Raw genomic sequence first — 27,448 nt, 5'->3', positions numbered from 1 at the left:
AGTCCTTCAGGAGAGAGGGGAGCGAGCGTGAGGCTTTCAGTCAGCGAGCTGGTCCTCAGGGCTATCCACAAACCCTTACAGTGGGGTTTATTTTCCCCCAAAGTGGATTGATTTAGGAGACTGATGCAGTTTCTGGCAAAGTGCTCCCTTCCTAAAGCTGGTGCATCCCAGGGGGAGGGTGAATTAAAAATCATTGTCTGCACAATGCGATAGAAGTGTAAGTTACAAAAGCGGGAGGGAAGCTGAAAAGAATTGTCCTCCACCTTTCTTCTGGATTATCTGCTAAGGAATAAAATGTCATATATAAAATAAATAAATATATATGAATTATATACATTTATATAAATAAAAATCAGTGCAGTAGCTCTCAGAACATGTTTCCCATGGTCTTAACAGATCCAGAGTGCCCCGATGCCTTCCTTTTGAAAGTGCAGAACAAATCCTTGAGGCAAGGTTAAGTGACCAAAGAAGTCTCCAAGCCCTCAGCTGCTGACATTGCCCTTTATAGTTGGACCTAACTTAATAACGAAGACAGGGGCAAAGCAAACCAGCGCCCTGAGTCCCTTAAACTGGACATCAGGGAGAATCCTTGGAAATGGGACCCGCTCACGTTAGTATTCCCATTGTCTGCATTGTGCCAGCTTTTTCCCACATTCGACTCGCTTGGTGAACTAGCAGGGTGTTGAAGTCCTCATAAATTACACCTGTTGGGAGGGCCTTACAGCATGATTTAAAGGCAGGCATCACAGCAGAACATTTCTGTAGGAGGACATGCTGATGGGTGGAAAAGTGCCTTGCGCTGAGCTATCCATCAGAAGCTGTTTTTCCCACCCTGCCAGTGCAAGGGGATGAGACAGCACAAAGCAGAGATGATGGTGTGGTCACAGTCCCTCTTTTCCTGGCTCAGTTGCTCCCCATCTTCCTCCATGCTCCTAATGGTGTTTTGTCGTCACATTGGCATCTAGCTTTGGCTCCCTGGCAACCCAGAAATCACTGGGAAGAGATATGATTGGGATAATGGTTGGCGTGGCAGGTGGTCCCCTAGCAAATGGCCTTTGGTAATTAAAACTATACATTCCCTTTTATGTGTAAGTAGGAAACAAAAGTGTATTTTCTGTTTAATTTCTGAGACTTCCTATATAACTTCTTGGGATTTAATGTGTATTCACAATTGAGCAACCTGGGTTAGTGGAAGGTGTTCCTACCCATGGCAGGTGCATTGGAACGAGTCTCTTCCAACCCAAACCATTCTGGGATTGGCAACCACTGGAGTAGGATGAACCTACACTGTCTCTGTTCATGTCAGCGCTGGAGAAAGCTGGTTCTGAGATGGCTTTTAATGGAGGATTTTTGAAAAGGTGTTGAGCCTGGAGATGCAAGGTTTGTGTTAAAAAGCACATTTTTGGTGGTGTGGAATGGTGAATGGTCCGAGAATGGTGGTTGTGGTCCAGAACGCAGCATCCTTTTGTGTGAAGAATTACACTGAAAGCAGAAGGTCTGTAGGCTTTGTTCTCCTCTCTAGGGCCCGGCCACAGCTCCTAGGGAATTTGGGAGTGGGATTGCACCTCAGGTGATAATTGTCTCCTTTTATTTCCTTGAACTGTACATTCAGTTCTAAAAAAGGAAACCGCGCGAGCATTTAATCCGAGCTGCTTTTGTGGCTCATCAAAATCAGAAGTTCTGCTGCTCGTGCTGGAACACACAATTAAATCTTTTGAGGAAGATACTAAAAACATGCAGAGGAGTGCCAGCACACAGCTTTGGGCGCGGATCCCTTGGCCCAGAGAGCTGCACCTTCTGAGAAGAACAGCAAGCCAAAGTCCCGAGCAGGAGAAACAGGCACTGTTTCACTGTTTCGTAGAGCATCTTGATTTCATGCACAGCTCAGGTTGTAATAACCCCTTTTCCTGTGGAAATAACTTGTTGCCTTTGAATTTAAGCCCAGGGTAAGGTACTTGCCCTGGCTCCCCTGCATACGGCCCAGGGGCAGACACTCAAGGTGAAGAGCAGCGAGGTGGTCACAGCAGCTGATGGGCTATTTGTACGATAATAACTGTGTCTGTTGCTGACTCTGTGAACCACATCCAACAGCATCTATTTCAGTGCTGAGGAGCCCTGATGGAGCACATTTTGATTAATAAATTATCCGGCACAAGGTGTGTGATGGGTTCCCCTTTCACATCTCATGAAAGTCATCCGCTCCAAGTTCAGTGGCTCAGCAGGCCCCGGGCCTTTCCAGGATGCAGCTTCCTGATATGAGCAGCCCTTTGTGTAGAGGGGGGCAGGAAAATTCTCCTGCATGGGACTTTCCTGCATGGTAGCTCTTCACTAGAGCTGGGCATCAGCTGTATCTCTATCTTGTAGGGATTTGAACAACGCTCAAAGGCCAAAGGGGTAGAGAGGAAGGAGGAGACGTTTTTTTTCCCCTTTTCTTTTTCCCCCCCCTTTTGGGTTTGAGCCAGTACTTTTAATGGCCTTTTTAAACTGTGAGAGCTTGGCTGAGGGCAATTAAACATTATGGCCCTCATCTATAAAACCCCTCGTTATAGAAGTGTTTCTCCAAAATGATGCCTATGCCACCATCCGTTCCTCAATGAGCCTGGGAAAACACTGTGAATGGGCCACTGCGATCCATTCCATTGCTCCCAACCAAGCATCCTGTCAGTCCCTGCCTTCCCAGTCCCCAGTCTGGCTGTGGATTGTGTGCAGGAGCTGCTGCTGTTCCTGTATCTGTGCATGGATAGACAGATGGGAAAGTTTTCCTTCTATTTTTACCCATAACAAGGAGTTGGGCTTGTATGTTGTGAACAAGACTGTTCCTTGCCAGGTGGGAGCAACAAGTCTGCCAGAAATGGATTCATATTGCAGCCCCAAAGCTCATCCTTATTTTCTTGTCATTGTTCACACCTTCCCTCTGTCTTTTTGAGTATTTTAAACATTGTCTGCCTTGTTTTCCTTCTCTCTGTGCTCCCTTTTGCTGCTCAGCCTTTCCCTTCCCATCCTTTAATTTCCACCCCACCTCTGGTCTCTCCTGCTGTCCCCTACCTTGTGCAGTGTCCAGCTCCCTAGTTTGCAGTAGTAGCAGAGAGGTAGAAGTGGAGTCTGCCTTCCCATGAGGTGTCCCTCTCCATGAATGCTGCCTCCTAGGCAGCCTCACATTTATTTTCTGCTTCCTGCCCTGCTCTCCTTAAGGGCATCCTTGCTGTCCTAACACTCAAAAGGAGAGCTCCTCCTCTGCTGATGAGGGACCTGTTTGTTCCTTATCCTTGCTTACTCTTTGCAATGGAGCTGGATCACCAGGTTCTCTGTGAATGTGCCACATCCTTTTCTAGATGGAGAAAGAGGTGGAGAACATGTAAGCCTCTGTTTCACAGAAACCAGAGAAGAGTCTTGGGCTCCCTTCTCAAACCAGAGGCATAGAAATGAAGTCCTTGGTCTCCTCAGAATCCTGGAGTGGTTTGGGTTGGCAGGGACCTTAAAGATCATCTAGTTCCTGGAAAGATAATGGGAGAGCCAGGATGGAGGAGAACTAAAATAGAAGTGGGCAGAATGAGAGACTGGGGGGAAGAAAGGCAAAATTGGCTAATTTTCCCCCACCTTGTTTTTTTCCCCCTTGCTCTGTGGAAAGTGAGGGCATGTGAAGATGATTAGAGAGATTTTTGCAAAGAAAATACCTTGGGAGAATGTGCCTTGTTTGGCAGTGTGAGTGCTTCAGCAGGGATAACAAAGTGGTGGTTGGAGAGGTATTGTAGAGGAGATTAGGAAAGGCCTCTGAGGGATGAGTTTGGACACACCACTTTCCCTTCAGAGACTAATTTGGAAAACCAGGAATTCTCTGGAGCTCAAAGGTCACCCCAGTGGGCATCAAATGCATGGCTGATAGTGTTGGGGAGGCTGAGCTAGAGAAAAGCCTCCGATGTGCATCCTGGGGGGGCCTTTGGGTCTAGAGGTTAGTTGTCCATCCTTCAAAAAATTACTGTGTTCAAATATGAAATTCATAACCATCTTTAGGGCACAGAACTCAGTGCTGTGTTTAGTCAAATTCCTGTCCTATTGACCCAATTCCACTAAATTCCGTTGGTCTCCACATTTCATTACACTTCATGTTAGGGGGAGATGGCCCCGATGCAGAAACGTTGGCAGCCTGGCTTCCTGGAGCATTTAAATGCCTCACAGCACAGTACAATCCATCTCGTGGAGTGTCCTTCAAAGCTGATATTGGAAGAAGCTTCCTAAAGACTCAGCCGTAAATTACATAGCAAAGGTGGGAAGTCAGGATGGAAAGAGGGGAATTGTCCAAGGGAGAAGATTAGAGATCTTCATGTACAGGAGGAAAAGATTAAAAAAAAAAAAACAAGACTGCTGCTAATATTTTAAGTAGCCGTGTGCCAGTTCATTAAGCTGGCGAGTGGTCAATGGGGCCTTTCAGATGGAGAGAAGAGAGGACCAAGGACAGAAACGGGAGGAATTTGTTCCGAGAGGAAGCTGTAACAGCTTGGTAATGGGGGAGAAAGGTGTTATGGCACTCAAGGCTCTGTGAGAGAGAGGAGAGGCCAGGGTGGCTCCCAGAATTAGAGGGACAGGATGGACAGACCTGGAGGCTTTGGCCATCCCAGGAAAGGTGCAACTCTGCTCAAACAGGGATCAGGAGGGAGCGAGGTGGATGCTGAGTGATGGGAAACAACTTTCTGTGGCAGCAGATCTGTCTTGCAGCTCCCTTCCAGGGAAATGACAAATGCTGTGTGAGTTTCCTTCACGCTGAGATGTATTGAGAAGACAGGATTTATTTTTTGGTTATTTTTGACTGGGATGACTGGAGCGTACCTGCAGGGTTTCCTTGCTCCCATTTGGGGCTGGATCAGGGCTTTTTGGATGCCATGAGATGATGGGGGGAGTGGTGTGGGTGGCTGTATACCTGTATATAACCTCCTCCTCGGTCATCACTAATTCAGCAGCCTCCTCTGGTTTTGTGTCAGGCTGGTGTCAGGTATTCCAGGCTCCACATACCAACTGCTTGCTTTTGTCTGGCTGACAGAGGGAGCACCTGGAGTTGCCACAAAGTCATTCCCACAGCAGGACATTAGTCCCTTTAGCATCTGCTGGCCATGATACTCCAGTGTTTCTTAATCCTCTCTGGGTGTCTAATTCTAGAGGAGGAGTCAAGCTGGGATGGTCTGTGGAGGCAGCCCAGCCCTCCATGGCACCCTCTCTGGTTACTTGCATGTAAGGACAGGCAGAGGGGCCAAATTTGGCTCCAGCAGATGAAAACAAAGGGCCATGGGGTCAACAAATCTGGCAGGAGCATAAAAGCAGGGCAAGTGCCTACAGTACTTTGCTAATACTCTCCCTGGCTCCAAATAATCCAGCTAAGAAAATTCCTGAGCTGTGTGCGGCTTCTCTGTTACTTGACAGAATTTTTTTCTTTTCTTAACCTCCGCAGCCTCTCCTTGAAATCAGATGGGCTTGTATCATCCTCAGCATCCTCTGGCAAGAGGCCCCACAGTTAAACTACTGCTTGTTATGTGGAGAATTACCTGTGAGCTTGTTCTGTCTGCACCTTCCTCTGACTAACCTGGACTGATGTCCCTGAACTCTTGTATTTTAGGAGAGATGCTGTGCCGGGGTCATGGTACCCTGTGAATGCAGGTGCTCGTTCACAGGGGAGCACCTGGTTTTGGCTCTTCTTTCAGCTTTGCTGCTGCATATTTTAATAACTAAAGCCCTTTGAAATTCTTCAGCTGCCTCCAGCATTTGCAACTTTTGGCTGATGAAAGAAGAGCCCCATTTTCAGCCCTGAGCTAGGGCAGGTGAGAGGAGGACAGGACTGTTACAGCCATGACATTTTAAAGCACACTGGGATGAGGTGCCAGGTTTGCAGAGCCCACTGCATCCTGTGCCCAGCTTGGAGCTCATGTCCTCCTGCTTCCCTCCCTGCATTACCCCCAGCACCTTTCGGGATCAGCTGTGCTTGTGCTCACACTGCCTGTTATTTTTCCTCAGGTAACACCAACAGCATCTTTGCACTGGACTACATCAGCGGGGCCTTAACCCTGAACGGGCCCCTGGACCGGGAAAACCCCTTCTACAGCTCTGGATTCATCCTCACAGTGAAGGTGAGATCTCCTCCAGCAGGGAGGCACACCAGAGGAGCAGGATGGGGAGGGCATCCTGCCTAGGGACAACTCCTTTGAGGAGGAGGAAGCAAGCCTGGGACACGTTGCTTTCATGGGCATGCAGAGCCGTGATGTGCTGGTGAAGCCAAGTGAGATGTTAAACACAACCCCCTTGTCTGGTGGCCCAAAACATGATGGAGTCTGTGTGGACGTATAAGGGTGTTTTTGGTGTCCTACCTCCTCTGCCTGTGGTTGTGTCCCAGATACCTGGGATTGCAAATAGCACCAGACACATTCAGGCACTTAAATTGTGACTCTTTTTTCCTGTCTCCCACCTTTCCCCCCACAAAGCCCTGGATAAACATGACATTTTGTCATGTCAGCAGGCATCTTGTGTGCCTGCCCGGCACAGGGAGGGCGTGATGCTGGAAGTTGCCTTGTCAAGGAAAGGCACTGGAGCATGGTTTTCCAGCCCCACCTGAGAGCGGCTCCCTGGCTCTGCTCGCAGCCCTGTAATTAAAATCAATACCAAGCTGGGCAGCTGGTTGGAAACACATTTAGAAGTATGGATTCTTCTGGGCTGGGGTGGGGGAAAATCAGCAGCAGCATAGGAACGGTCATTGACTGGGAGGGAGGCAGCCAACACAGCGCCTTCTCTTTTTGGCAAGTGTGATGCTTTGTTGGAGCCAAGGCAGAGGGACAAGAAATCACCCCTCTTGGTCCTGGGCACAGCTCATATACTGGGGCTTTGTGCATGGAGAAGAGATCTCCATCCCTGGTATCTCTTCCTTTGGGCTTTTATAGTTTCAAAAAGGGAGAAAGGGAGGATTTTCTGATTTTAATGGGGACAAAAATTAATCTTGGAATGGTTTGTGAGTCTGAAAACTTGCCCGTTTTCCTCCCTGCGTGGTAATGGAGTTCCAGCCATATTCTGTTGATCCAATAGATTTCTATTTCCTCTCCCCACAAACTTTGCATCCTCCTGCAAGTGCCAGCTCTCTGTGTCCCACATCCCCAGGACCCAAAATGTTCTCTGCTGTTCTTGTCCTGGAGCACGCAGTGAAAATACAGCTGGATTGCTCCTCATTGGGATCAGCCTGTTCTGCTGTTGTGTGCAGAAGCAGTGAATAGCAATGAGCCGTGTGGGTCGTGTTAGCATTGCTTTTCCATGCCCACAGCAAAGCAAGATTATCCAAAGGACAAGAGGAGGGACTCGGCTTGAAAAGGCTGTTTCACGAGTCTTGCTTCTCTGGCAATAAAATCTGCACTCTTTCCTTTTGGGAAGGCAAAATTAAAGTCCTTCTTGAGACAGAGGTGTGATGCGGAGTCATGACTCAGCTCTGTATTTAGACACATATTGCCAAACCTATTTTAAGGTCTAAATCTTCTTTTCCTCTGTGCCCTAGTTTTGTGTCCCTTCAGTAGTACTATGGTGTCTGGCTCCCTACTGCTGGTCCCACCTCAGGGGATTGCAAAGGGGAGAACAGGAGTGCCCTTTGCTCCATCCTGCCTTCCCTTATTTTGTGGTCTATCCCCTGCATCTCACAAGGGATTTTTTTGTTTGTTTGTTTGTTTAAATGCTTGTGGCTCCTTCTTGTCCTTCAGTGTGACCCCAGATGATATGGGCAAGTGAGAACTTGGCCACAGCCATCCCAAGGGAAATGTTAAGACCCTGGGAAGGTTTGTGAGAGTGCTGTGGGCCTGACACAGGGGTGGTGGGAGAGCTGGTCTAACATCTCTGTCTGTTAACGGGTCAGCAGTGTCAGAGCCAACTGAGTGTCCTTTCATGGCAGAGTAGAGGAAGAAGAAGCTGCAGGAGTCTCTCATCACGACATGCACCACGCACACCTTCTTTTACATTTATTCTTTTGGAAAAATAAAGGCTCCCTTGGTTTCTCTCCTGGCAGGGGACAGAGCTGAACGATGACCGTACACCCTCCAACGCCACCGTCACCACCACCTTCAACATCCTGGTCATTGACCTCAACGACAACGCCCCTGAGTTCAACAGCTCCGAGTACAGCGTGGCCATCCCAGAGCTGGCCCAGGTGGGCTTTGCCCTTCCCCTCTTCATCCAGGTGCAGGACAAGGATGAGGTGAGATATGCCCTGCCGCGGGAGCTTTTGTTTCTCCTTTGCGGGGTAACACTGGTGTGGTTTTGGGGGGTGCAGGGGAGGTTGAGTCACTGGTGAGCCTGTGACAAGGTTCATGGTTATGTCCTGACACCCACTTCTTCAGCTCTTACTGCTGGCGTTGCTCTGCTTGCTGGGTACCTCGAGTGCAGATTCCCTCCCCTGGGCCCAGGCACGGTATGAGCTTTAATGCAGTCAGGATTGTACAGCCCCTGAGAGCCAGAAAATAGGATTTTGTGGGATGCTGATTCCCGCCTGCTTCTGAGGGCTCTTGTCGGGCAGTGCTTTGCTAGTCTGGTTCAGAAAAGGAGGAGTTTTTCTGCTGGGCTCACAGGGCACCTGCCAGGGGAGGGAAGGACAGGAGCTCTGGGCTCTCTGCCCCGGGAGGGACGTGTGCTGCCGCTGTCAGGGAGGGGGTAGGAGATGCCCAGTAGCATGGGAGGACTGGGATACCAGTTCATCACTGCAAACAAGCCAGGAGCATTGGAGGCTTGTTCCTCCCTCGTATTAATGGAGCTCCCATTCGTCACGCGCCGATCCGTGCCGTGTTCGGGATTGCAGCACGTTTTCCAGCCCTGGGCTCGCAGCCTTCAATTACTCTGATTATTTGACTTGTGCAGTTCACGTCTGGCTGCCTCTGTGTGCCAGTCCCCTCCAACCCTGCCACGCTGCCTGGTGTCTGCTCAAACAAGTGCTGACACCTCATGGTGAGCTTTCCGAAATCCCTCGGAAAGGCTCTGGCTACAGGCTCCTGCAGCCCCTATTCCTCTTTGGGCTGAGTGGGAGATGAGGGGAATGGGTTTGTCGGAATAAATGGCATCATAAAATGGTTTGTGTTGGAAGGGACCTGAAAGCTCATCTCATTCCAGCCTCCTGCCATGGACAGGAGCACCTTCCACTAGACCAGGTTACTCCAAGCCCTGTCTAGGACCATGGCAAAACATCATCAGGATGTTTTCCTGGTGCTTCAGGTAAATGATGTGATAGCACCAAGGAGTGGGAAACGGAACATCTCCGCCTGGCCCCCAGAATACCGGTGGGTCAATTAAAATGTGCATCTTTTAGGATGCCTTTGCTGGCAGAGATGATGGATTTGCTATTCCCCAGCCCTGGGTGGAGTTCACCCCGTCTTGTCAAACCACCCAGAAATCCCATTTTTTTTCACCTGAAGTGAATATGACACAGAACTAATAATCTACTTGTGACATGATGTCACTGTCCAGGAGTTATGAGTGCAGCCTGAAGAGGTGCAGATGAGCTATTAAGCTGATAAAGAGACTGTTTTTTCTTGAAAATGTCAATTGCTAATAAAGAAGATATAGATATGACAGATGCCTAGGATAGTTTCTGAATAGAGCCGCTGTCGTGCTTTCTGAGAGATGTCAGCAGATCCATTCTTGAAGGGCATTGTAACACTTCTGTTTGTGCCAGAAGGATGAAGTATCTGTCATTATTTCTGGTTAAAAGCTCATTTTACTGGAGTGACTCCCATTCAAGAATTCACTTTTCAGCCTTGCTAATTTTAAAATGGGAGAATAAAAAATAGCCTTGCCTTCCCCATCGCGCCAGCAAAAAATAGACACCATTCTTTTGATGTATTTCTTTAACTTCCTGAGATTTCCCCAAAAGAATTGGCTGAGATTTTTAAAACTGCTGAGAGAGGACCTCTTGCACTAAGGGAGTCTGAAGGAGTTTTACTGTAGACGTCTTCAGAGACCACCACAAGAGCACAGATTGCTTTGACCGTGGCATTATTTTCACTGACAAGAAGCAGAGGAGAGCTGATTCTTGGAATATCTGGAGGGTGGAAAGTTATAAGCAATTGGGTTTTTCTTTTCTGCATTATCCTGTGGTGGATCTTCCTTATATATTTGCAACTGGGTTAACCGTCGAGGTAGCACCTGTGGGGGGGAAAAAACGGGGAGAAGATACTCAGGTTGTTGCAAATATGTGTGTGAAATAGAAGTGGGAGTATGCCTGCAGTCAGGCTTGTTCTAGCACTGCTTCCCAGACAGTATATTTCTAGAGGTCTCAAGACCCCCAGACTTCCAGTGAAAAAGCTGCGGAAAGGGAAGGTAGCTGCCTGACAGTGATAGTTTGGATGCTCAAGTACCTCGTGAGAGTTGTGAGGTTTTTATAAACCATCTGGATTTGAGGTAGCTGAGATGGCACCGGGCTCTCTCGTGTCTCTGTGAGTGCAGGGGTGGAGGGATGTGTTGGCAAGGACCAAGGTCTTCAGGCAGGAATGTGACTGAGGACGTGGCTGACAGAAGCTATTTCAGCAGCACGGCCTTCATGCTGGAGATGACACAACTCATTTGTGTAAGGGGCAAGGGAACACAGGAAGAGAAGTATACACATCTCCGGGGAAAGCAGATAGATAAATAAATGAGAGCAGATGGGTTGAGACACAGGAAATCAAAGCTAGAGTCTTTGGGAAGATCACTTTGTTCAAGTTTTGTCTCCTGCCTCCCAACTTATGTCATGAAGTCCTGGCAGAATCTGTTGGCAGATTGGTTTCTTTCTTGAGTCAAGCCACCCAGCCTTGTTCTGGCCCCTCCAGAAAATTCAACACTATTCCTTCAGCCCATGCCTGGACTTTGCCCTGGGCAGGGGTCCTGTAGAGTTGGATGGTTTTGGGGAGCCTGCCTGTCATTGCACCCCAGTTGTGCCTGTGCAGAGCTGGGGAAAGGGGTGTCACTTGACTCTGGCCCTTAAAACACACTGCATGGGTTACCAAGGCTGCTAAACAAGGTTTTTCATAACCAGGCCCACATAGCCCTTTTTAATGGTGGGGGTTTTGATCTTTCTTTCTTCTGGTGTGTTTTGGACAAACTCAAATGATGGCTTTTTGAAGGGGTTGGATTAAACGACTCAGCAAAGCACTTGAAAATGTATTTACGTGCCACACAAGACCATGCTTGAAAGCCTGTGCTTGGATTTACCTGTGTGTTTAAGTGCCTTTCTGGAGCCTGGCTGGCATTAACCTCTCGGACGAGGTGCCTAAGCAGGGGCCTCCAAGGAGAAGCCCCTTCCTCTGAGTCCAGCCCTTGCAAACTCCTGGTTGCCACCCCCACCAAACGTGGTCATGGTCTTGCCCCAAGAGGAGCTGGCTGAGGGCACGAGGTGGGATGGGGAGCATCTCAAGAGGACGCATTTGGGTTGAGCTGAGATGACCCCAGGCGTAGATTTGGGGTACAGCCAAGAGGTGTTCAACCAGGAGTGCTGGTTTTACCTTTTGCATTCTCTATGACTTATGGAAAACACTTCAGCGTAAGAGAAATCAGCACACGGGGTTTGCACGGGGTTTTGGATCCAGCCTTCTTGAGCAGCCTGGTCTTAGTGGAAGGTGTCCCTGCCCATGGCAGGGGGGTTGGATTAGATGAGCTTTCAGGTTTCTTCCAGCCCAAACCATTCTGGGGTTCTGTGAACCAAGAAAAAAGCATTTTTTCTGTGCAGCTGATTTTCTCTCCCTGCCAGATAGAGAACAGACCCTTGAAAACCTTTCCAAAGCCGTTTGAGAGCTGTTTATGAAAATCCATGGAAGTTTCCCAGTATTTAGACTGAGCCTATACTCGGCTGGACACCTCAGAAGACCAGTGTGTATAGACACTCCCAGGCTGGGGCTGAGCTTCTCCTGTCATTCACATTGTGGTCGATCAGCAGGGACAAATAAATCCTGTGTATGAGACGGAAGATTAAAGCCTTGACTTATCTGCTTTTGCAGCAAGGTTTGTTTCCAGGTTGAGAACATGAGTCCCGAGCTGTGGAATAGTTTGATGTTAATTCAGAGGGCTCATGTGCTCCTGGGCTGGCTGACGTGGGGGCGCATGGATATCCTTTCTGGATATGCTGGATTTGTATACCTGGTGGCTTGATTCAGCATCTTAGGGTGAAGGCACGGGTTTGGCCATGCAGGAATAGCATCAGGGCATCCTTCAGGGAATCCCCGTTTCCCATGGCTGCAAGATCCATGGAGTTAAGGGAAGTGGCAGTGTGCTTTCCCAGGGCATGGCAGGGAAACCAGCTCTTCCACCGGGCTTCCACTTGATTTTCCTCGGCACGGTTGAGCGAAGAGGAAGAAAAGGGCAGAGGCTGTCTGGAGCACCAGTATGATGGTCTGACATTTTAAAATAATTTTGAAACAATCCTCTAAAATAAGCATATTGAGGAAGACAAATGGGGAGTTTAAAATAAAGCAAAGCCAGGCCGTGGGCTCTTTGTTGCACAGAGCTCCCGCCGGAGACTCGCGTAGGGGCATTGTATGTGCCCATGCGTGTGCAGGTGCAATGTGTGAATCATCCAGAGCATATATATGCATATGACAGGCACGAGCACTATAAATATGATCTACACAGCAAGGAACTGTAAAGGGGAATTGACGGCGCACGAGTATTCTCTCCCAAAAGTGCCAGCTGCCAGTCGGGCTGAATTAGATTTCACAGGGGTTTTTGCAATACATGGAATTCACCAGCAAATTACCCTTAAAGAGGGAAAATCAATCATTTGGAGCAGAGATAAGCTGAAGGCGAGGCAGCCTCAGATTGATCCCGTCTGTGCAGGCGTGTGTGGAATTCAGCAGATAACCTGGGGAGAGCAGGGAAGGAGAAAACTCCTCCGGGAGGGAGGGGGAGGGCAAGAACTGAAGCTCAGGATGGACAGAAGGATGGGAGAGAAGGACTGCTGGAGTGGGGAGGAGGATCAAAAAGGCTGGGGAGCATTTTGCTCCGGGCATCCTGCATTGCCCACCACCCCAGTGAGTTCCTTACAGATGCAGGGGACAAGCGCCCGTGCCCAGTGAGCCCTCAACAGGGTTATTGGTGCTGGGTGGGCGATGGGTGCTGGGTGGGTACTGGAAGCCCAAATTGCCTGGCAGGGCAATGGGAGAGAGGCAGGCAATGCCAGAGAGGCTGTTCAGAGCACTTTCAGTTAAATACCTTGAAGTAGGTGGAGAGAATAAACCCCTTTATGCCTTGTGTTTTCAAAGGAAGGATTTAAGTGCTATTTGTCTCTGACTCACTAGAACCAGGCATAAAGTATCCAAGCCCTACAAAAAGATACTAATTGCTATCAAAAAAGAAACAACTCTTTTTTTCCACCCCCCCTTCCTTCTCCCCCACTCCTGAACTCTCAGCTCTTTCATTGCTTTGTGGACTTCCCAGAATGAGGGGAAGCTTGTTGTAGGTAATAGCCTGTGCTTAGAAAGTGGCTGGGAGGAAAGCTGGAGTTGCACTGGATTTTGTGCTTCAGGAAGGCAGGGAAAAGCAAACTGCATGGAGCTAGGGTGGAGGGAAGCAAAGGCAGCCCAGTACTGAGGGAAGGTGAAGAGGAGAAAACCGAGGATCCCAGGTTGCTTTTCCCCAATGAAACTGGCTTTGTGCTGAAAGTAATTGCAGAAAGTCAACCTACTGATGCACCTCAGTGATTTCAGAGGTTGGTGTGGTTGTCTAGGGATTTGAGTTATTTTATTTTTTACTTTGTTTTCTTGTGTAGCCATTAGTAAGTGATGCCAAATACTTGCTTTGACTGTAGAAGGCTGAATAATTTCTGGAGCATTTGCAGGTGGGCTCCCATGAGGAAGGGGTGGGGTGGGAGCAGGAGTGATGAATGAAGCCATTGGGGGACACTGGGTAAAAAAAGCAGGGATAAAAATTATGATCCATCCAGTCCCAGCTGAAACAGCTGATGTGGCTGCCCCTGGCCTCCTGGTGGGAGAAGGGGTTTCCTAATCCATGGTGAACTGTGCCCTGTGAGTGCGACTTGCAAGCTGGGAGAGCAGATTTTTGTCCACGATTCAGAGCAGGTGCATGAGCAGGACCCTCACGATGCTTCACACCTCTGGAGGGACACCCATACCCACCTCCTGGCATCTCACAGCCTCCGCTTCTGCCCTTGCCTGTCAGTCCTACCTGTGCCCAGGGTTATTCCCTCTGCTGCAGCCCCCTGGAATTTCAGAGGGATATTGGACACGTGGGGCTCCCAAACAGGTCACAAATGGTTCAAAAATGAAGCTGCTCGGTCAGTGGTGGTTTTTTTGGGAGCGGGGTATCGGCATGAGGTTGATGCTGTCACTGGCAGCAGAGCCAGGGCGCGGCTCCCATTACACGCTCCAAGGAATACACAGGCGAAGAACAGAGTTGTAATTATGCCCAACTGCAGCTACAATTGTCTTTTAGCTGAATTGACATGAAATTTCCATCGGTTGCAGCGCCAGCTACGGCTGGGAGGAGGCTTGATTGCTGGGAAGGAGGCAGTGGGCAGCAGCCTCGAGCCACGGCAAGGGCTGGCCCCACGTGCTGGCACGGGAAGAGAGGAGCTGGAAAACGTGTGGCTGCAACCCGGCTTTGGGCAACAGCAAACTTCCCTCCAAACCCCATTCTTTTATGGCTCCATTTGTTTTGGATGGAGACAGGTTTATTATTGTAGGGTTGCTAAGCTTTGGCAGGCGGCTCCTTAATTTGTGGCTCTAAAAGAAAGCAGACGACCTTGTTTTCAGTGATAGGGGAAAAACTGGAGCCATGCAGGAGCTGGTAGGTCAGGGCATGGAAAGGGGAAGGAGCAGTAAAGCAGGTCATGCACTGATAGCACCCTGTGCATCCCATCCTCATCCTCAGCACTGCAGAGAGATGATGCTTGGCTTGATCACTGCCCACCAGGACCTTTGAGAGCCCGGGGATGCAGGCTTGTTTTTCCTCTTCCCAACCACATTTCAGATCCATTGTTTGCTCTGGGTGGCAGGAGCAGGTAGGAAGGGGTGAGGAAAATGTAAGCAGCTCCCCGTGGCTTCCTCTGGAGTGGGGGGGTCCTTGCTGTGAGCTGGGTTTAGCCAGTCCCTTCTGCTGGGCAGCTGATAACAATTTGAATATTCAGATTTGCTTTCAGGCATCCACAGGGGGCTCGCAGGCTCTGGGAACCAGGAGCAAGGAAAGCAGCATGGGGGCCAAAACAAAAAAATAAATAGCTGAAAAAATATATAAATGGCAACTCGCTGCAGCCCTCCCAAGAGGCAGCTGTATTCCCCTTCCCCAGACCTCACGTGGGGAGACTGAGGCACTTGAGGGGCTGCTAATTAGGGATGGTGGGTATCTGGAGGCTGATCTCCATCCCCAGCTGGAGGGGAATTAATCCACCCGGCTCTCTTCGTGCAAATACTTGGATTTCTTTTGATGTTTCAACTTTTATCTCATGCCTCCAACAAACTGGCTCTTCTCTGGCTTCCAAGAAAATCCCTTGGATCTCGCCGCCACAAAGGGCAGGGAGAGCACCGGGTCCTGGGAGAGATGCTGAGGGCTCAGCAGCAGAGCTAGGCAGAAATTCCTCAATAAAATGGCTTTTTGTCACTGGTTGAAAATGGTCATTTGTTGTAAATTGACATCCTAAGGATAAGGTATGAAATAACGGCTCGGGGAGTAATGCTTCCTTCTGCCCATCCACTGTATCCTCTGCTCCCTCCTTCCCAAGTGTATGTCCAGGGTGTCAGGAGCATCCCTCCCTTCCCAGCTTGGCAGCAAAACAGCTCGAGGAAGGTGCCAGTCTACCCTGAGACGCTCCCACCGTCCTCCAGCAGAGCATTGTTGGGCTCTGGGTGCCGTTGTGTGATCCTGTGGGTGCCCTCAAGGACTGCTCCTGCTGTGGGGCTCTGCTGGATGTGCTCAGCTTGCCCTCAGCTCCATGGATTGCATGGAGGTGTAGGAAGAAGGGCAGGCCAGGGATTCTGCTCATGTTGCCAGCTCTCAGCAGTCACACTTAGGCAGCTTTTGCTATTAGTGCCCCTTCGTGCATTTAATTGGCCCCTTTTTCTGATAGGAGGGAGGTCACTCAGGGAAAATGGGAAATTCATCTCTGGCAGCTTTCTGAGCTTGCTTTTCACGTGCTCTGCTGGGCTGTGCTTTGGGAAGGGGGCTGTGCCCAGAGCGGGGCTCCTAAAGTGTCGGTATGGTGGTGGTCCTGCTGCTTTGCTGGTCTGGGGAGAGGAGGAGTTTTTCCAGCTCCCAGTTCGAGCTGTCTTACTGGAAAGAGCCTTCTGCATGGGAGAGGCACCCACATTGTGCCCCCAGCCCCAGGCAGTAAAATCCCAGTGTATGATACACTGTGTAGTGCATGGACCTTCAAACAGCAAAAGGGGCTTTCCCTTAGGTGTGTGCTGTGCTGGTTCATCCCAGGGGTGCCTTCCCATTCCTTTCATGTCCGTGTGGATTTTGTATGAAACTCCAGCCTTCCTCTTTCCCTTTCTAGGGACCCAACAGCGTTTTTGAGGTTTACCTGGTGGGCAACAACTCCAACCACTTCATCATCTCGCCAACCTCCATCCAGGGGAAGGCGGACATCCGTGTCCGTGTGGCGGTGCCACTGGACTTCGAGACCATTCCTCGCTATGAATTTTCGGTAAGGCTGCACCTCTGAGCTCTGTGGGGCATCCACGGTTTTCAGCGTGACCTGAGTGACCATTAACCACCTTCCTCTCTCTTGCAGTACTTGAAGGGGGCCTATAGGAAAAATGGGGACAAAAGTTTTACCAGGGCCCATTGTGATAGGACAAGGGGTGATGGCTCTAAGCTAAAAGAGGGTTGATTTGGGTCAGCTATAAGGAAAAAGTTTTTTTCATGAGGGTGGTGAAACACTGGAACGGGTTACACAGAGAGGAATGGATGACCCATTGCTGGAAGTGTTCAGGGTCAGGTTGGATGGGGCTCTGAGCAACCTGAAGATGTCCCTGCCCATGGCAGGGGGATGGACTAGGTGGCCTTTAAAGGTCCCTCCCACCCCAAACCATTCCATGATGATCCACACTGTGAAACTCTGTAGCACTGCAAAACAGCCAAAAACCTGGAAATTACAGTAAAGCAAAGAAGGAGGTGGGGAAGAGATGTGCTCTGCACCTTCTCTTTCCAGCATCCAAAGGCTCAGCTGCAAAAGCTTAAGCAGAGCAGGGCCATAAAAGCTTTATAGAGCATAAAACTTTGTTTTAAGTGCACCTATCAGGCACCAAAGCCCTCCCCATCCTCCTGCTCCAGCTTTGCTGGTGGGTTGCCCTGAGCTGGCTCATCTAGTGAGGGAGCTCAGGAGAGCATTGTTTTCTCCACTAAGGAAGGGTGGGTAACTCTCCCAAGCCTCACAAACAGCGTCTCCATCCCTGCCCTTTGCTTCCCATCTCTGCCCAGCTCTTTGCGAACGAGAGCGTCCCGGACCACGTCGGCTTCGCGCGCGTGAAGATCAACCTCATCAACGAGAACGACAACCGCCCCGTCTTCAGCAAGGTGCTGTACAACGTCAGCCTCCTGGAGAACACCACCATGGGCACCACCGTCCTCCAGGTCCACGTGAGTAGGAGCATTCTGTCTCCTTTTGCCGGGTCCTTGGCACGCACGTGTGGCTCCACGGTGTCTGTCATCAAGGCACAGGCTGGGGAGCCTGGCAAGGGAGTGTTAAGAGATGCTGATGGTGGGGGTTTGGAGCAGATGTCTTGACTTTTCCTGTCCTCTGGAAGATGTGTATGTGGTTCCCACCACACCAGGAATTCAAAGAGAGTCCTACACTGCATCTCACGTGCAAATACTGCTCCCAGTGGTCATGGTCATGGTCTTGGTGAGGGTTTTGTCACTGCTCTGTTTTGAAGCACCAAGTTCCTCAACCTAACAGAGGCCAGCTGAGCCAATGAAAGGGCAAAGGATGGAAAAAGGATGGCTGTATCTGGCGGAGTGTGGTATGGCGTGGCTGGCAGCAGAACAGTGGTGCAGAGGTGGAGGTGATAGCGGGGGGAGGCATTTCCGTAGCGCTCATCCCTCCTGCGTGGGTTGGGTGGAAGCACCCAAAATTCTCGTCAAGCAGACACATTTCCTGATGCTTGAGAGCAGTGTCAGTCAGTGCCAGTGTGGAGCACAGCAAGAACCACAACAAAACCCTGTGCTGAAAAATAAGCGAAATAGGAATCAAGGCTCCTCTGGGATGGGGAATATCACAGCGGGGAGCACTAAAACCCCTGCTAGGCTTTGGGTGCAGGGTGTTAACAGTCTGGTTACTACCACTATCGTTAGTCATTGATGAGTTTGCTTGGCTCCCTTTCCAATGAATTTGCTCTGGCTGCCCTCCTGCCCCCCCGTTACCCCCTTGCTCTCCTGAGACACAGCCCCTGCTCTCCCATCCGTGCAGGCATGATGATCGAGGGTATAAAGCCCTGACAAAAGAGTTGGGTGTGTGTGCCTGTGCATAAGTGTGTTTACTTTACAAACAGATGGTGTGAAACTGTATAGAGCCCCCGAGCTGTTCCCATCTGACAGTTATTAATATTTCAAGCAGATGTTTAGCTAGTCAGGCCGTCAGACACTAAACAATGAGATTGTTACTGCGGCTCCTCTTTCCCCAACTTCCAGCTATGCCAGCATTTCAGAGTGAACACAAAATGCCAGGAGTTGAATCTTCTATGATAAATCAGAATGGATGCAATTAGTGCTGAAATCCAAATTGCCCTCCCAGCTGATCCCAAACTTCCAACAACCCTCATAAAGTAGCAGCTCCTCCTGCTGTGACCGCTTGCCTTTGAGCTGCAGCCCTCTGCTCACTGCCACGGCACTGCCCGTCTGTGCCACATCTCTGCAACTGTCCCACGTGCCACAGACTAAAAGCCTGCTTTCCTTGCTAATGAATTCCTCCTTTTCTTTTTTTCCTTCTTTTCCACTTGCTTGAGAGCTCCTTCTGGATATTCCCCCACAGGGGTTAGGGATGGGGTTTTTGCGGAAAGCCTGGCCAGCCACATGGTGTGGGTGGACACTAATAAATGACATCCTCACGAAAGGGGACTTCGGTTGGCTCCCCTCTTTTTGTGCTGCAGAAATGCTCCTTTGTGCAAATGAGTGCAGGTTTGGAGGTATGATGGGTTTCAGGGTGCTAAGGACAAATCAGGTGGCTTATGGGGTTGGGATGAACAGGGGAGTGTGCTGGGCAGAGCAGTGCCTGCAGCACCTTCCTGGCAGGGAGGCAAGCAGCTAAAACCGTGGGAGCCGAGGCAACGGGAGATGGCTGGTCTTCTGCCCAGCCCCACATCCTGGGGAAGGAGGAGAAGTTGCTCCCAGAAGCCTCCAGGCTGTTTGCCCCTCCTCCAGAGAGTGCATCCCGACTAGTCCCCCTTGGCTGCGCATGATGGGGTGTGTGTAGGCGAGGGGAAAGGCACTTGGCTTGGCCAGCCTGGAGGGGAAAGACAAAAAGAAAGAGCAAGCAGACTTCATTTGTGGTGACAAATGGCCATTCGTTTCTACAGCATTTCAGCTCCTAATGACAGTGACAGCAGAGAAACGTTGCCTGTTACACGTATAAATCAACTGTAAAACAACCCGAAATGCAGGCAGCCAGCAGAGACCAGGAGCTGCTGCTTGCTCTCCACTCCCTGCCTTTTTCCCTGTACCCAGAGATGTGTGGGCTTGGATCTGTGGCTTCCAGGGCAAACCTCTGTCACCTTCCTGGCACGGTACAGCCTTGTTTGCCCTCTGAGATTTTGTTTGCTCTTTGTTTTGCATTCCCTCCATCTCCCTGTCCATCCATCTGTCTGTTTAATTCTGTCCCTAAAAGACATTTATCTTCTAGATGCAGGTAGTCATTTGCTTGCACAAGAGCATCTGGAGTCCAGACTCCACGGAAACAGCTCCTGCCCCGTGCAGGGAGCCCGCAGTGTGCCCAAAGGCAGCCTTGCCTCCTGCTTCCATACTCTTGGAGCACAGGTCTTATGAGGAGTGTCTGAGGGAGCTGGGGGGCTCAGCTTGGAGAAAAGGAGGCTCAGGGGGGACCTTCTGGCTCTGCAACTCCCTGACAAGGAGGATGGAGCTAGGTGGGGGTCAGGCTCTTGTCTCAGAAAACAAAGCAACAGCACAGGAGGAAATGGCCTCAACTTGCACCAGGGGAGGATTAGATTGGATAATAGGAAAAATTTCTTCACTGAAAAGGGTGGTCAGGCGTTGGCATGGGCTGCCCAGGGAAGTATTATAGAGCATAAAACATCCCTGGAAGTGTTCAAAAAACATGTAGATGTTGCGCTCAGGGACATGGCAAGTGGTGGGCTTGGCAGTGCTGGGTTAATGGTTGGATTTGATGATCTTAAAGGTCTCTTCCAACCTTAATTATTCCATGATTGTTTAGCTGTGTGATAAGCCCCTTAGGCCAGAGGTTCCTTGTGTGTTTGCTTTTGCACAGACCAGTGTGAAGGGCTCCTTACTCCAGCCAAAGCTTCCAGGTAATATAAATCATGGCAATTTGGAGTCACATGTCCATTGCAGCCCAATGGCTGAGCGGAGGGGCAAGCAACCTGTCCAGGGCTCTGCACTTATTAGTGGCCTCTCTCCAGGCAAACTTCTCTTTTTCCCTACCCCAGACCCTGCTGTGCCAGGAAAAACCAGGCTGGTGAGGCTTGTAGATCCCATACAGCAGCAAACACCTTTTGTGAGGCTGGGGGTGAAGCAGGGAGGTGAGCAGAGCTCAGCCTGAAGATATGGGCCAGTTCTGCCCCAGCTACCAACAGATATTGAAATACTATTTTTTTACTGAAACAACTGGCCATGAAGCCTTTTAATAACGTAACAGAAAAGGTCAGAAAAAGAATTTCACACTTCTTGAGCAAGCAGGCAGCCGGTATAACTTCATGCCTTCCAGGAACGAGGCAGCGAGAACATACACTGCACCCTGAATTAACTGGGGCTCTGACACCCCCACCAGGTGCTGCCTGCCTGGGAGGCTGGTGGCTTCTGATGGGTGCTGGCTTTCCTAATAGTGGGAGCAGGCTGGAAAGATGGACCCTGGAGAGGTGTGATGAGCAAGGGTGCCATCTCGGGCATGGGGCAGAGCACTCAGACTGTGTGATAGGAAGCCCTGGGCAAGAACCCTGCTTGAGGGGGATGAATGGCTGTGGAGATGGTTTGTGTTGGCAGGGACCTTAAAGATCATTTAGTTCCAACCTCATTGCCATGGGCAGGGACACCTTCTGCTAATCTTTTAGTCCTTGATTCCAGAGGCAAGAGAAGTCCCCAAGTATGTGTCCCCATGCTACTGTTTCTCTCTGTCCTGCTCCAAGCTGCCTCATTGCCGGCAGCAGAGAGAGTAGTATGAAAGTTTCACGACCCCCTGCACATCAGCTGAGACAGGAGAAAGGGAAGTCTCAGGGCTCCATGCCCAGTGGCTGTGAAGAGGACTGATGCTGGTCAGTCATCAGACCAAGTTGCTCAGGTCTCTGCTCCTTCCTTTCCGAGGGGTGGAGGGTTTGGAAGCCCAGGGTCCCCTGGGCTCACATCCTGTAAGCTCAAGTGGGGCTTCCCTGAAGAGCTTCTGTGGCCTCAGTAGGGGAAGAGGCACTAGATGGAGTTTTCAGCCATGAAGATTTTTTGGGCGGGAGAAGCTGTGTAAACATGGCTTTGCTTCTGGGTTCACCAGTATCCAGCCCAGCTTCCAGGGAGCTTCCCCAGCAGGGAGACGAGGAGGGGGGTCCAGCCCAGGATCCCCCCTGTCCGTTCAGGGCCGCGCCGGGGCTCTGGCACCAGCCGTGCCCCTCGCGTGCGGTGGAGGATGCTCGGCTGGGGAGTTCAGGGAAGGTGTGACTGTGTGTTCACGCCTGTCACTGGGCCTGTGGCATCTCCAGGTCCTGCTGCACCGCAGGGCTGGGGGTGTGAGTGGCGTGACAGGGGAGCAGAGAGCACAGTGCCCCTCCAGACCTGCCTTGGGATACTGCTGCTTTACCAGCAGCTGCCACGAGCGTCCAAAAGCCAGGGACCTGCATGGGGGCGTAGGCACGTGCCTCGCTGCCCATTGCTGATGTATTTGTAGACCTGGAGGTAGGAATTAAGGGGCGGGAGGTCTCCTTAAGCTCCTCATACGCTACAGATCTGCACAGCAAAGTCCTCCTGAAAAGCTTCGATAACCAAAATCATTAAAGCCCAAACAAACCAAGAGTAACTTGTTTTTGACACAACAATGCATTTGATTTGCCTTGAAGGGTCTGGAGAAAAATGGTTCTCCAGGGAAGTGTGGAAAGTAATCCTAGCTCCGTGATCCCTCCTCTCCGCTTTATTTGCCCCGGTTTGGCTTGGCTGCTCAGGCTGGGATTGGTGGCTGTGGGCTCCATCAACTGGCTGACAAGCAGCAGGGAGCTGGGGGGCTGCTGCGTGCCCCCTCCCTGCTCACCCTCCCTGGAAAATGGCTAGGATGAAGATGGAGGCTTGCAGGGAATGAATTACCCACTGCCCACCTTCAACCCCCCCACAAGGGGTTAATCTCCCAGCAGGCATTAATGCCTGCAGTTCCCAGTGCTTCCCAGACAGCTTTTCCTTACTCTGGCCAGGTCAGGCATGGATCAGATGAGCCACTCTTTGAAAATCACATCAACACCTCCCTGAGATGGTTGTGTAGCTCTTTGTCCAATTAACTCTTGCTGAGTTAATGACTGCCTTCTCTCTGGAACCAACTCCCCGCACATCCCTGGGAGGTTATGCTCCTTGCCTTGCCTTGGTCCTCCTTACCCTGAAGTAGCTCTGGTCTGGGGCTCATGACAACCACCCTTGAGGAGTCTGAAAGGGATGTGGAGACTTTCCAGAGCTTCGAAATATTTCCCCACACACGCGACATTGTCGGGCAAGCTGCCAATGGGCTTTCCAGAGTTATCTTTTGGAGACTCTCAGGAATAGTGTGAGCATCTCCAGCAGACCTCAGACTATAAACTGCGGTGCCCAATTCAGCCATCAGGCATCGATTTTGGTGTCGGAATGATTTTCTGTATCTTGTGATATGCAACAAGGCGGGTAAAATAAGCACTGTATTCCCTCAGGGCTTGATAACCTGAATCTCTAAGGCAGCCTTGTGCTTAAAAAAACCCACTGCTTTCCCTTTTTTTTATGAAATTCGGATTATAATTTTCAGATTATTTGAGGGAGAGGGGGAAGACGTGGTGTCTCTATCTTTCTGGCAAATGCATTAGCCTATGTATTCTTATGTATGTGTGCATATATTATTTTATATAAATATATATGTACACTGGTTCACATTCCTGAGTAGTTCTTCTCCCCTACTTTCCCTGGATTGTCCCCTCCCTGAACATTGTCGCTGACACATCCATTCACCTGAATTCTCATCTTCCCCCTCCCTGCCACTGCATTTCCTTGGGAGAAGCCTTGTTAGGAAGAACGTAATGAAGTAAATGCGCTAATTAACCTTCCATTACTCTCCTCATTAAGTCAGCCTTTAATTTGGTTGGCAAAGTTCCTCCCCTTTACCACTCAGCTGTCAGTTTTCTCCTGCTTCTTCGATCTCTCTTTGGCCTCACGTCGGGGACGGGAAAATCGATCCCGGCCTGATTTTCTTTCCCCTTCTTTCCAGCCAGCTGTAAACGCCAGTCAACAAGAAAGTAATAATGTACTTTTCCCACCCTGGGAAGGAGAGTTGCAGACATCAATAAGCAGCTATTTAAAATGCAAATAGCTTTCTCAATCAGCTGTCAGCCTTTGAGTTTGGCAGGGGTGCGGTGATGCCGCGGTTCCATGGGCTCCCACGTCCCATTGTAGCACTTTGCAGCAGTCCCAGGGCTGCTTTGGGGTGCCCTGGAGAGATGCATTCTCTGAGTTTGTCCGACTTCAAGTCCTGACGTGGGTGGGATGGGGCTTTGCAAACCTGTGGGGTTCCTCTGGTTGCCCTCAGGACTCACCCCACCCCGCGTCCCTCCATCTCTTTGGCCAAGGGCACTCACCATCCCCTCACATCTGTGTGGCTGCCACTGTCTGTTGTTTCTTGGTGATCTCTAAAGCTTTTCTTTCCCCTTCTTCTTGGAGAAAAAAGGAATGCAGGGGCAGAAACAGTTCAAAATGAAAGGCAGTAATAGAGGCTGTAGCTCTGAGGTGCTGGTGGGTGAGAGGCTGTGCCAAGGGGCTCACCCTGAGCTCTGTTTCTCTCCCACATGGGGATGGTGGCTGTGTGGACCAACCTCAAGACCTACACTGCTCCCAGTTTTGGGAATGTTGCATGGAGTACAGAGCATAGCCAGAGCAGGGAGTGAGGTGGAGAAATACCTTGTAAATCAATGGCTTCTAGGGATGAGCATAGTTACAGCTTCTGTGGGGAATCAGGTGGGTGACAAACCACACCCTGCCCCGTCCGTGGCACCTGAGGTGTCCTCCCAGCGTTAGCCTGGAGAGTGGTGCAGCCCATCGTCTCAGGTGGTCTGCAGGACAGCTTTCCCTGATGCTACCATGAGGATGGCACAGGGCTTCTCAATCTTTTACAGTGGACTGACTGTTTAAATTTTGCACAGAGGATTGAGTTTGCTCTGTGGGAAGTCACCTACCCCGCCTATGTCAGGAGTAACTTGCACCTCTTCTGCCTTCTCTTATGGGTTAGGGGGGCATGGGATGGTCAAATATTGGGAGGACTCTCGGGTATGTCCCCATCCTCTCCTTCTGCTTTAAGTGAATGGAGAATGTCTCAGAAAGCCCTTGCTGGAGAGGGGGAATGACAGACAGGTGGTAATTGCAGACTGCCAGCCAAATGTCCAGGGCAGGCTGTGTGTTACAGAGGCTGAAGCACGGGGAGAGGATATTTAAGAAGTCAGGAGGGCATTCAGAGGACACTGGGAAATATGAAGGCATGGCTCAGCAGCAGCTCAGTGGAGGCTGGAGAACTCACAGTTGGACATTTCTGATGTCCCACAAGCCTGGACTTTGTCCCTCCTTCCAGCCCTTCTCCCTTACCCCTGGTCCACACAGCTCTCCCTTCCAGTCAGCATCTTAATTGATCTTGTTGTTCTCAGTCCCCCCCCGAGTACTCTGTCTCCAGCTGTGCTTAAACAGAACAAAATCTCTTCCAATTTCCCTGCCGCTTAAAAGAAAATTGAATCCTTTATCTGCCAGAGGAGAGGGAAACTGCAAACACACGAAACAGTGAAGAGTTAAATAATCAAAGCAGACGATCCCAAATTGCCTGGAAAGTTAAACATGAATGGCTTGTCTTCTTCCTGGGTGCTTCTGGGGTTTTTACAAGTATAAAAAGATGCTTGTACTCCTTGTTCCTGTTAAATATTCTTATCAATCCTGCTCTGTAACTAAAGGGAAGGGGAGGAGGGAGTTACCAGGTAGCAATGTGATTGACGGATCTGAAGTCTTCGTCTTTCTGTCAGGGCCCAGCGCTCTTTGGCTGTGTTTATCTCTTTAATCTAAATATCAATCCATAAGACTGAAATGAGGTGGAATAGGAATCATGACAGCCCAGGCGTTGAGGAGAGAGAGAGACACTTACTGCAGCTTGTGCAGCCGCTCCCTGTCCTGATGGAGCTGTCAGGAGAAATGCACAGTCAAGGCACAGAGGTGGGAAAACAACACAAAATCACAGCCTGTGCCCTCTGCCCCCTCCCCACCGCCCCCCTCCCCAAAAAAAAAAAAGCCAATTCAGCCCCTGAGATGGGAAAGAAAATCAGGGAGCAAATGCACACCTGCTCCTGTCCAAATTGCATCCTACAAAGCACAAGCCAAGCAGCAGGATTCCCCCCACGCTTCCCAGTGTTCCCAGTAGGAGGTGGAGTTGGATGTTTTTCCTTTGCTGCTGGCTTTGCCTGGTGATTTGGGAGGTGGCTGGGAGTTAAAGGGAGAATTTTTCCCAAGGTGATGCTTTCTGCCATGTGAACACCCGAACTCACACCCCCTTCTCAGCAGTCCATGTAGGGCAGTTGCCATCTTCACCTTGATATATTCTCTCCCACCCATAAAGTTCCAACAGAGCCAATGCTCCTGGGATTTTAATCTGTTTTCCAAGCTGGCTTCCTCCATGCCCTCCCAAAACATCCAAGGCTCTGTTTCCTCAAGCAAGGGACTCCCGTGGGAATCAGCACCCAGCAGGTGCCATTGGCTGAGTGATGCTGTGACAGAGACAGTGTCACCCCTGGACAGATGACCTTGTGCAGCCCCTGGTGATGCTGGCAGGCTGCTGTTGGGGTCTTAAGGGGAGGGAAATTTACCTGAAAATGTTCGGGAACCCTGAGATGTGTAAATCCACCTCCTGAGATCCCTCGCATCATCCAGAGGCCACTTGTGTCCCAGGCCGTAGGTTCTGCTGGATCTTCCTGTGGCTGGCTGCTGTGTCCTAGAAGCAAACCTCTGTTATCTCTGGTCACAGGAGTAAAGCTGAGGCTCTCCATGCCCTAAGATAGCCTTGGGAAGTGGCTGTTGACTGACTGACTGAGACTCAGGTGTAGTTTCCAGCTCCAGGGAAGTGAGGATGTTGTCTTTTTGTTACACGTCAGCCTATGGCTTCTGGATCACAGTTTTCCAAGGTGCATCTGCATTGCTCTCTCCAGGAAAGCCTCTGCATGGCAGGGATGTGTTTTGGTCTTGCTCTTCTTTGCTGAGAAATAAAATCCCAGTCTCCAGCTGGATTTGCTTCACTCTCAGAGCAACCACGGGCTGCATCCAGCTCCAAGGAGAATTTCCTTCATTCCAGCTGGACAACAGTTGAGCTTCGCTCTTCCCTTTCTCCACACTGGGATTCAAGATGTTCATGTCCGTCTCCAGGCAAGGCCCTGTTTGGCTCTTTCCTCCTCCTTTTTTTTATCCTCCCTCTCCCTGCTGGGCCCCAGGTGATGCCCCTCACCTGGAAGAGATGGAGTTGCAGATCATAGGTGGCGTGACTGGCTTCCCGGAGCTCTTGCAAATACTTTAGAGATCACTGAGGATTTATATTTCCTCCGCTGGACTTTGACCTTAATTTCTTCCATTTTGCTGGGCTGTAAAATTCTTTAGAGACCCAACAGCAAAGTGATTGAGATGTCAAGCCAGGCAATTGTGTGGTTATTTAATCGCTCAGATGTGCCGCTTGCCATTTAGGTGGACAACAGGAGAATATGAAATCAATACGGTTCGTTAGTGGGGGACTTGAGCCCAGCTCCAGCGCCAAGCTCCAGTAAAACCCACTGAGGCGGGCATCTGAATGGTCTTGGTGTCACCAGGGAAAACCCACACTGGAGAAGCCTGTTTCTCTCACTTCTGAGCCATATCCCATCCCCTCGTGTTTTAAACCCTGGTCTCCAGCCATCCCAACAGCCTGGCTGCAGTAAATCACTCCTTGCTAAATCATGGCTGCCCAGGCAAGTGTTAACCTCGCCTGCGTGGAGCTGATGTTGCAGGGAATGCTGTTATAAAACACAATCAAGGAGGCTCTTGTTTTCCCTGGTGGCTGGCAGAAGAGGTGGGGAAA

The 27,448-nt window shown here is 50.3% G+C and overlaps 1 protein-coding gene across 1 annotated transcript in view; it reads left to right on the top strand.

The window, feature by feature from the left end:
- The window catches only part of CDH23 (cadherin related 23), a 195,356-nt gene that overhangs the window by 100,257 nt on the left and 67,651 nt on the right, over positions 1–27,448 (top strand). The window contains exons 10-13 of the mRNA XM_027720948.2: positions 6,001–6,113; positions 8,021–8,209; positions 16,481–16,630; positions 17,407–17,565. Of these exons, the coding sequence (XP_027576749.2) occupies positions 6,001–6,113; positions 8,021–8,209; positions 16,481–16,630; positions 17,407–17,565 (611 nt within the window). The remainder of the gene's footprint in view (positions 1–6,000; positions 6,114–8,020; positions 8,210–16,480; positions 16,631–17,406; positions 17,566–27,448) is intronic.

This window comes from Pipra filicauda, unplaced genomic scaffold, assembly GCF_003945595.2.
Source record: "Pipra filicauda isolate LSUMZ 115617 unplaced genomic scaffold, ASM394559v2 scaffold246_size1145428_pilon, whole genome shotgun sequence".
Taxonomy (NCBI): domain Eukaryota; kingdom Metazoa; phylum Chordata; class Aves; order Passeriformes; family Pipridae; genus Pipra; species Pipra filicauda.
This window is presented reverse-complemented; position numbering and strand designations above follow the sequence as displayed.